Here is a 10,922-nt window from a genome sequence, read left to right as displayed (position 1 = left end):
TTATAAAGGAATAATAGAAATTCACCCCATTCAAAATTGTCTTTCTAATCAAAGAATCAATGAACCTTAATGGTTGCACTTACTTAGTCCTCTTCGTGCCTTAAGCACATAAGGCCTGCAACCTTTACGATTACCCTGTAAATTTTGAGAAAATTCTGTTCGACAATATCTATATAATGTTTCTATTTTTTATTCATATACAAATACTCTTTTGATCTTATCATAAATTTAAATTTCTATATTTGATTTTCAGAATGAATCGTGAGGTCCTTATTTCCTGTTTCCTCCCACTAGCCGTCGGGTTAGTTCTTCACGACCCACACACACATGTACACGATGCTCCCCCACTTCCGGCATTCTGCAATCATTTGGACTGTCCAAGATTCTCCGTCCTTCAGACATTCAAAGTAATTAACCATTTTCTTAGATAATATCAGAACAGGGGATGTCAGAAAATGCCATTTAAATTGTAGAATTCGTATTCTAAAATAATAAAAGCACAGAGGGACATTTTTTTTAAATACCGAGAGTTTGGAGTTCCAAGTGTTGCTGGAAAAGAAACCAGCTTAACATATTGATAAAAAAAACTATTTTCACTGACTTCATTCTGTGAAATCTACCAGATTTGTTCTGATCTGCACAGGCACTTGTTTCGTATATGGGGTCACCCCCTTCTTTTTCTGGAAAGAAAAAGAAGGGGGTGACCCCATATACGAAACAAGTGCCCGTGACACACTGGCTCTAATGAGAAAAACTCCGCAGAATTCACTGATAATGATGGACGAGAGTATCGATACGACACTTCCTACTAAAAATAAATCCACACTTTACCTGTAATTGTGATAAAAAGTATTGTATGTTTTACTTGTGTTCTTGTTATTTATTTATTCATTAGTATTACTTTTCTTTTTCTTTTTTCTTTTCTTTCTTATGGCTTATTTATGTATTACTAGATGAAATCCCGCGCAAGCGCGGGGAATTGAATTTATACCACTACAGTCAGAAAATATATTGTAGTTTCTACTGACAGCCTACAGGCGTATAGCAGGAAGAAATACTTTGTTCAGATATACGTCCCCTCTATATAATATATATATATATTAGAGATATATTAGAGATATATATATATTAGAGATAATATCAATATTATATATTATCTAAGTAGATATACGTCCCCCCACCCCTTTTTGTAAAAGCCTGAAAAAATAACAATTCCATTATTTGACGTTTATTGTGAAACCTGTAACATGTATACTATGTTATGGATATTGTACTTCAGATGTTCTTATTCCATTTCCGTCAAGGATAAAAGTAGCGAATATGCACATTTTACTGATAAATTCATTGGGGGGGGGGGGGGGATTCACAGGTACTTGGGTCTTGATTTATAAATATGTATGTACCTTATTGATATGTAAAATATGTACTTTACTTTTCTTTACATAACAGTATTAAGGTCCAAACATATTTATAAACCAAGAACCAAGTTCCTGTTTAAAAATTAGCTTTTAACGCCCAATGAAATAGCAGAGAAAAAAAAATGAAATGTGTTGATTAAAGCACAAAATTTTATACCTTTAATTTTATTTGAACACTACCTTATTCATTAATTTTCTCTTTTCATGTAAGCAAGTTTATTACGAAATACAAATTGTACTTCGCGTTTGTTGCCACGATGCCTCTCAGTAAGGAATATATATACAAATTTTACCGATAAATTTATTAGGAAAACCTACAACATATATGTAATAGTCTTTCGATGTATATTATCAATTCCAGTGAAGTGTGCCGTTTCGCATTACGTCACGATCTTTTTCGATAGATGCGCCCAGCGTAAACAATTCACAACGCCGCTGTCTGATTGGTCAACTCATTTTATCAACATTGACACGGAGATAGTCTGTTGCACGAGCAACCAATCAAGGATAAGAAGAAACTACCAGTCATAAAGTTTGCGGTTAGGAGGCGTGTATTATATACCTTGATCACAGCTGTCGTCATAGGTTGTGACGTAATGCAAAACGGCACACTTAACTGAAATTAATAATAAATATATTCAGAACTTATAGTGTTATCAATGATTTACCATTATTTCAATGACCATTCACACAAAACTTTTCATGCAGCTATAATCGCCTCGTTTTTTGGTTTTTTTTTTCGTTTTTTTTTTTCCTTTTTAACATCGGGCTTGATGCTTTAGGATGTTCTAGAAGCTTCCGTCAATATTAAGATCGGTGAATGACGAAAATAGTTTGCACATTTCCTTTTTTAATCGGTTATCACAACTTATTTTTTTTTTTTTACATCATTTAAATAAAGTTTTGATTGAATAATTCAGTGATGACGTTTTATGAAACAAATAAAGGATTGCTTGTTGTCAGTTTCATTAAAAATTGCCAGTAACATAGATCCGCCAACCGGAAACGCCACCGTACTCATGTTTTTGCTATTTCATGGCTGTTTATAGAAAATGAAAGTAGACTTTTAATTTAATGTACAATACTTACTATGGGAGTGAAATCTGAATATAGTTTACGGACATCAACTTGTATCTAGTGTATTCTTAGAGGAGTTAGTAAGAACTCTGGTACACCTGTTTCGGAGTTTATTTGCGAAATTTGTTAATTTATAAGTATAGATTATTATTATTTTTGAAGGAGGGATATGAGCTCCGTCAGTACGAACCATCAAAATGGGTGATGACAAATCTAACCGCCATGATATTCACAGATGACGATGACAAAACAATGTTTGATAAACTTTTCTATTATATATCTGGAAATAATTCTGCTCGTAAGTATATGTACTAAAATCGTTTAAAATAGATCTTTTTTTTTTTTTTTTTTTTTTTTTTTTTCATCACGCAGTCGTTATTATTATTCACCACAGAATCTTCTTTAAGAGTTTGATTTGGATAGTGGATACTATTATACATGTTTACATGCAGAATTTAAAAAAATAAGATATATCATATTTTTTCCAGATTCAAAAATCCCCATGACCGCCCCAGTATTACGTGAAGTGCTCCACGGACCTGGGCCCGCCTGTGAGAGCACGTTCATGACCCATTTTATGATCCCTTTCTCCTTACAAGCGAACACGCCCACCCCCACAGATCCGCGCGTGTATCTCAGGGACTTACCCGCCATGCAGGTTTTTGTGAGGTAAGTCCAAATAAGAGTTCTTACTGGAATCCATCAAGCTTACAAGATCGAAATTTATGAATGCAACTGAAAGTTTTTTTTTTTTTTGGGGGGGGGGGGGGGTTAACTACTAGCCCGAATTTTTACAGATTTAATACGATTGTGAATAATATTTTTTGTAAAAAGAAAATATGCACCTCCCAAAAAGAAAATTTGGCCATTGTACAACCCTGGTTATTTCATGAAATATTGATATAATCTTCCAATTCGGCAACCATTTGTAAGGCACCTTCATTTGTAAACTGCTACAAGCTATTATATATTAGTGTTCCATTTGTCAAAATTTTAATTGAAATTAATGAACTTTATGAATTTTAATGAAACCAATGTACATGTAGCATAAATTAATAAATGGATATATAAATTTAAATCATCTATTTTATATATACATATTCATATGTATTTTTAATCTAAACGTTGTAGATCATTTGGAGGTAGACCAAAAGCAGAAGACTACATGAACGAACTTCAGACTTTGGCTGATCAAATCGGTAACAGTGCTAGATTCGAGAACGCATTCTACTTTTTCTCCGGATACGATAGCCCATACAAAGTGACCGACCGACATAACGAAGTTTGGCTAAAGAAACTTTGAGACGTCAATTGAGCTGACAGAACAATTTTAGTTGTCATAATATTTGTCAAATATACCTGGTGTTTTTATTGTTTTATACACGTTTATTAATAAATATTTTTCTTCATTTTTTTATAGTTGATTCGTCATGCACTAACAATTATTTTTAGTTCAGTGCATCATGGCATGGAAGATATCGAGATTGACATGGTACTGAACCCAAAAAGTCAACCATTAGGCAAAAAAAAACAAAACAAACAAACAAAGAATAAAAACAAAACGAACAAAACAAACAAACCAACATTCAAAAAAAGAAAACATTCTCTCTTATTGCCTTGTTTCATTAAACCAAAAATAAAGTCCTATTTCAACAACATAAAGCATATTGGAATTTAAAAAAATGCGACAAGCTATAATATTTATTAAAGTTAATTTTAGTGGATCTTTTGTGGGCATGCAAAACTTAAAACAATCTGATTTATTAAGATATAATGTAAATGGATCTTTTTATCAGGTGAAGACAAAAGGTTTTGAAACTCCAGAATAACTTGGTTTATACGGTTTCATCCAAAGGACCGGTCTCCACGTCCCACAGCGGGATTCGAACTCGCGACGTAAGGGTCATCTCCTTACCCCGCGACTCTAGAGCGAATGCTCTAACCACTGCGCCACGCGGGCGACTCTTTGTTACCGTAAACTCAAATCAGGCAAAAAATAGTTACCATGACAACGTGCCCTAAAGTTTGAAAAATGGCATTTTTAATCATATTCAGAGTCCCCTAATGAACGTTTGCAGCAATGCAAACAAGAAGCAAAAACTGTTTCCAAAAGTTGAAGGACTGATGTCTTAAACGCATGACAAAAATATGTAAGAAATAAACTACAGTGTATTACATAGGTTACTCTGTATATGAAAAGTTTTGATTCTCTGAATTGCTCTCTCATGCAATGTGGATTCTGACCTCAGCAATGCGGCGCGTTGTGTCTACCTGTTCGCTTGACAACTGAAAATTCCCATTGCGAAATGGTGGAATGTTTAAACTAGCACCTCTTCTATTTAATTCTGCATCAATGTCAAAACCTCTATCGGCCATGACATTGTCACCCAGTTCTATAAGGTCAAGTATGCCAGAGTTTTGAACAATGAATTTATCTGATGCGGCTCCTCCATACAAAGTTGACACTTAGGACACGGTTCCATCAGGAGTAATTCCAACCAATGCCTTGTAAGTGTTCCGATGTTTGTATGAACTCTATGTTTCTCGCTGAGTTTTTAGCGCTGAAGGTTTTTGGATAGGAATTTCCGCACAGTCCAGTATTATTCTTATTATTATGCTCTGGATATTTAAGAGCATTGGTGTGGTCCTTATTTTCCAATTTTCAAGAAATTCAAATTAAATTCTTTGAATAGAGCGTTGCTATGGAAATCATATCTGAAAAAATATGATAAAAAGCTGAAAAATATTTTGTTTCCTTTGATACGTGCCCTTATATGTCGATTCCAATTTTTTTTATTGTTGATATTTATGAACAACTAACCCTGACTTTCAGTTATGAAAACACCTGTACCATGTAAAATGTAATCTAGATGTACCCATGGTTACCACCTACTTTGAGTATTGTAAACAGTTTCTTTGTAGCATAAGTGTTAACAAGGTGTCATGTTTTTGTGAGAATTGTTTGTTCGTTTTTCGAAGTCTTTATTAAGGTTCAATATAGATTAGCTGAAAATCTCATTTTTAAAAGCTTATCCGGCTGTTACCATGGCAATCAAGACACTTAGCAACCAAATTTTATTTGATATATGTGGTGACCATGCGGGGCAAAAAAAGTTTTATTTTAGTGGTTACAGAGAATAGCTCTTAATTTACCTGGTCATTCTATTTTGTCAACGAAAGTTAGAATTCTAGAAAAGATTTACCATCATACTAAAAGAACATCATTGAGTACAAAGACTACTGGACTGGAAACTAGGCACCGCTTCTCCATATGGTTGCAGTGACAATGTCGACAGTGTTGAGAACCTTTCAAGTCCACAGTGAAGCTGGATTTTTAACAATACACAGAGACGTTAGCCTAGCCATGGACATCGGTCTTGCAATAAACCTATATAATAGGAAATGTTTCCTTTGATTCATTACTACATGTATCTCTTAGACAATTAGATCTTCATCACATCTGCACTAAACTTTACTCTGTCCCTTTGAAAGTTTTAAATGATCTATTTGAAAAGGCCAAGGATAGTCCATATTTGCATGGCCGTAGGAACCGGGGGGCACGGAGGGGCCGTGCCCCCCCCCAATAATTTTGCCGATATATAGATTACTATAGTAAACATAGATACTATAAGCATGTGCCCCCTCAATAAAACCGCCTGATGACCTTTTTTTTTTTTTTTTTTTTTTTTTTTTTGCTTGTCAGAAAATTTTTGGTAGTGCCCCCTCAACTGTCAACTGAAAAATGTTTGGCTGTGCCCCCCCAAACTGAAATTGCTTCCTACGGGCCTGATTTGGATTCTTCGATACTAGAATACAACCTGGGAAAAGAAACTTTCTTTTTAGTATACAGTTGGGATTTTTCATTCTTAAAACGTGCATAATATCCATTTTCTGTGGCAGTTTAGTGTATATCAAGCAGAAAGATTTACAAAAAAACTAAAAATAATCGCTGTGCGCTTTAAAAAAATGTTACGAATTTAGTTCGAATTTCCTCGACAATACATTTATATATAGAAATATACATTATCCTGGACCCAAGCGCCTGTGATTAGGAACTGTATTTTAATGGAACTTGGATTTATTTCTGCAAGTGGTAACCCAACTTAAACTCGTAGCGTAAAGAAAATCTAAAAATCATGTGTTAGTTTAAATATTTTAGTACTCACAACAATCAAATTGAATTTGAATTACCATATCTATACTGGATTTCAAAACTTAATCCTTGCAAACAAAGATACATAGAGGGTCCTAGTAAATGCTCTACCAAGCCTCTTTCTTTACTCTTCACCAGAATATTAACAACAGTGAAGGAATAACTTCATTCATTCATTCTATCTTTATTTCCTCCCGTAGGAGATTGCAGCGCCCCACGTTAAATTGAAGTCCAAGACTTTTTGACATCATGAACAACTGCTTTTTCAATAAAAATGGAACTCGTAAATTTATAAACCTTGTTAATGGTCTTCTGCAAAATTATTTTGTTTAGAAACATTCTGATTGTACAACCAAATACTCCGAAGTTGATTTTGTAAAAAAAAAAAAAAAAAAAAAAAAAAATGCTCGAGTTTCTGATTGACAATATCGATGTAGTTTTTGTAGAGCAGGTCTTCCAACAATCTTTCGGAATTTCCATGGATACTATTTGCGCCCCATGAGAACACCTATTTTTTGCATTCCTATGAAGTAGAATTCATTCAAAAACTTCTACATGAAAAGAAGAAGTCTATTGCTGTGGCCTTCAATTCAACATTTATATATATTGACGACGTTTTATCAATTAACAATATTTATTTTCATTCCAACGTTGATTCGATATATCCATTTGAAATAAAAGACAGAACGGAGACTGATATATCTGATTCATATTTGGAAATTTTATCAAAGAAAGACATTAATGGCAAACTAACAACAAAACATTATGATAAACATGATGACTTCAACTTTTCTATTGTCAACTTCCATTATAATATATAGCCATATACATGTACCATTATCACCTTAGTATGAGGTTTATGTCTCCCAGTTGATTCCATATGAAAGAGCATGTTCTACGTAATCATCAACAATTTCTTAATCGAGACAAGATATTGAAAAATAAGTTGATGATACAAGGATATCAACAGTATTCTTTTAAGTCAAATTCTATGGTCGATACAATGACCTTCTAAGCAAAATTAATACAATCCATCGTTAATTGGAATATTCACCGACATTTTTTTCATACAAATTTTCACAATGAAATGAGAAGGAGCACACGGCGAGTGTGACCGGTCATCATGGATGCTTACTCCTCCAAGGCACATAATCCCACCTCTGATGTTTTTAGAGATCCGTGTTTGTTTTGCTCCAAATTTATTGTTCCAATGGACATTTGAGCTTGTTTACTGTTCGTTATCTTCGAGATCATATTAAATTTATTACACGAGAGAGTACGCCAAAACTTAGCAAACTTAAAATCCTCCAAGTTTTCTTATCTTTTTTTTCTCAAAGCCGAAGGCTTATTTCATAGTAGTACAGTAGTCTTTTTTTTTCATTCCGTAAAAAAAAGCTTCAAACACCTACATGTATCTTCCCTTTAACGGTAGAAAATAACCATTTCGCCGTCTTTAATTTAAAATGCGCATTAAGACGTAATAACAAATCAATTTTTGTAAATATTTTAATTGACATTATTTATAAAGCTTTCCCCCCTTCTTAAAGCAAAAAGCATCTAATAAATGTATAGGAGATGAGCAAATGAACCTTCTATACTTTCTGAATGCGTTCTATTTCTACTATGGAAGAGTTATACTTCTTAGTGCGCTCTTTCGTGAAAAAGTCGGAAAATGTACAAATCTTGCGGGATTTCTGGGACAAACGTAACATAGACATGTAAACAATATGTTGATAGTCTATGAACAATTCCTAAGAAAATGCAAATGAAATATTTTATTGTTGTGGACTTTATATACATCAAGAGTAAGAATGACAACGATATCAATTTATATCTATTGTTGATCGTATGTATCTATTTATCGTATGGTACATCTAAATACAATACTGTAGTGAAATTGCATATATTAATATATTCCCTGACCTCATAGCTACCCACCCGTGCCGGCACGCTTCCCACATCAGTCGAGTCCTGCCAGTCATACCTTTCACCACGTTACCTGTTATTCTTGTGTTTGTTGCATGTACCCGTGTTTACTCAACATGTAGACCCGTGTGCTTCCGTCGTCACCTTATAATAAGGTAGGCGACTTTTATTAGTAAAATCCCCTAATTTTACTACGTTGGCGTCGCCGGTAATTCGGTGCGGGGGAAATTGTATATTTTATTTGTAAAAATTCACGTGTGAGTTTCCACTCGTGAATAGAAACACGGGTTGAAATATTTTCTAATATTTCGCATTTAGTCATTTTGGAATTCGGGAAACTGTTGTAAACAGGCGTTATATTTAACGTTAGTTACAAAGTTCCAACAATTTGACTAATTTGCCATGTTTTTTGACTCGTGAGTTGCATTTTCTTTATATTGAACACGTGGTGATACCACGGTCCAGTTATTTTTGTATTTTTATTTTCAATAGTATTTAGTGTTATATTTATCGTAGGAGGGTTTTTTTTTTTATAAACGTTAGTACGAAAATTTTGAAGGTTCATATTGTCCTGTGCAAATTGCCATTTTTTTCTAGACTCATCGAGTGTTCGTCACTCGTGCCGTAATAACGATCGACCTCATTTTAAATTGTAAATTTGTTTATCTTATTTCAAATATTTTGCACGAGACAAATTTTCTTAAATCTATTTATTTTTTTCTATTGAAAAGTTTTTGTCACTCGTGTTGTCAAATTTCAAGGAGTGTTTTCTTCTCGACTCGTTTTTTTATTTGAATTGTGAATTTTCATGCATAGTTTTTTCTCTCAGTTTCCCTGAAAAAATATTTTGGGGGAAAGTAGAGAGATATATTGTTTTTTTTCATATCGTATATGTTTTGTACTTACGTAAACATCCCAGAGCCTATGGTGTCCGGATAGGGCCATTTGCAAAAGCTCAACAGCGCGCGCTGTTGAGCTTTTGCAAATGGCCCTATCCGGACACCATACAGAGCTAGTTCACGCAAACCTGTTTACCTGTAATAGCTATAGATCGAAGCGCACGTGCTTCTCGCTTTAACAGTAGACTGATTTTGCAGTGTAAAGTGTTTACATCTTTTAATTAAGCTCTTTGCAATAACAGTGAATATAGTCAAATAATATAACATCCTCAAATGATTATACAATTAATTAATTAGCTTATCTACAAATTTTCGTAACATCAGTGCTTGTTTCTACCGTCGTCTGTCATCGGGCGTTTTCATTAACGTTGTAAGAGAGTGCGGTAAGCAAGTAGTTTAGGTAGTTTAAGTATTAGTTTAAATTAAAACACATTTGATATTGAGGACCAATCAACAAAGAGAAATAAATACAGAGAACAACATCGTAATCTATAAAGAGAAGATAGAAAGAAGAGGATAGAAAGAAAAATAGACGTCATAAACTAAATTTACCAGAACTATACTGCAGAATTAAACCGGCTTAAAATACAATTATTTATTGTGTTAAAGTAACGTTTAATTCAAATCACGGTGACTAACAGATCTTTTTGTACATCAGTCACTTTAATGTGTTGTATTTTCACCGGCGGTTTCTTTTACCGTAACGTGGAAAAACTGCAACGTCAATAACTAAACACACATTCTACTGAATGTTTCAGTAGTGTCAAACGGCGTGATTATTTCCGTAACTTTGAACTACTGAAAAAAATATGAGCTTTTACCTCCTAGATACTATGGTGGACCATACCTGCCATCATTCAACCAAACGCAATTTGGGTATCCCTATCCTTGTACACCAGTCCCTGGGAACTACCCTGTACCATTTCCTGGATATGGTGGACCATACCCACAGCCATTCTTTGGACCACCACAGCCATGTCCAAGCATTCCATATGCACATGGCCCACATCCTGGAATGTTCCCACCTGGATACTTTGTACCACAACAGGTATAGCCCCAACCATGCATGTATGGAGGGCCACAATGCCACCACCATTGATCCATTCTTTAGATGGAGGAGTTGTACAAAGTCCTGGTATGTCAACAAGTGAAATTCCAGACAACAGACAGGACCAGGAACAACGAGATGGTTCAGTACTGACGAGACCTGGACATGCCAACAGCTATATATCTGATCTGCCTGCAGCAGCTCACCATCAGCAGCAGATGTCCAGAGTACCCAGAAAGTGTCCACCAGGTTTTCCACAAATACCGAGTGGTGATATATCACCTGCTGGTATGCAGTGGGATACCATGGTGCCACAGGCAGGTCTCCATGTTCCTGGAATTTCAAAGTCAGAAGACATACAGGACAAAGATGACTTAGAAGGCAGATCTGTTGAGTTATGG

At 34.6% G+C, this 10,922-nt stretch overlaps 1 protein-coding gene across 1 annotated transcript; it reads left to right on the top strand.

The window, feature by feature from the left end:
- The first annotated feature begins 254 nt into the window (after positions 1–254).
- LOC133200888 (heme-binding protein 2-like) lies at positions 255–3,904 on the top strand. Its single transcript, XM_061336708.1, has 4 exons — positions 255–407; positions 2,658–2,793; positions 2,984–3,164; positions 3,627–3,904. Exons 1-4 carry the CDS (start codon positions 255–257, stop codon positions 3,796–3,798), a joined length of 642 nt encoding a protein of 213 aa, XP_061192692.1. The 3' UTR covers positions 3,799–3,904.
- Positions 3,905–10,922: the final 7,018 nt, after the last annotated feature.

The sequence above is a fragment of the Saccostrea echinata genome, unplaced genomic scaffold (genome assembly GCF_033153115.1).
Source record: "Saccostrea echinata isolate AGI-Se365-2 ecotype Australia unplaced genomic scaffold, CSIRO_AGI_Sech_v1 ptg000002l, whole genome shotgun sequence".
Lineage (NCBI taxonomy): Eukaryota > Metazoa > Mollusca > Bivalvia > Ostreida > Ostreidae > Saccostrea > Saccostrea echinata.
The sequence above is the reverse complement of the archived record's forward strand: the minus strand, read 5'-3'. Positions and strand labels throughout refer to the sequence as shown.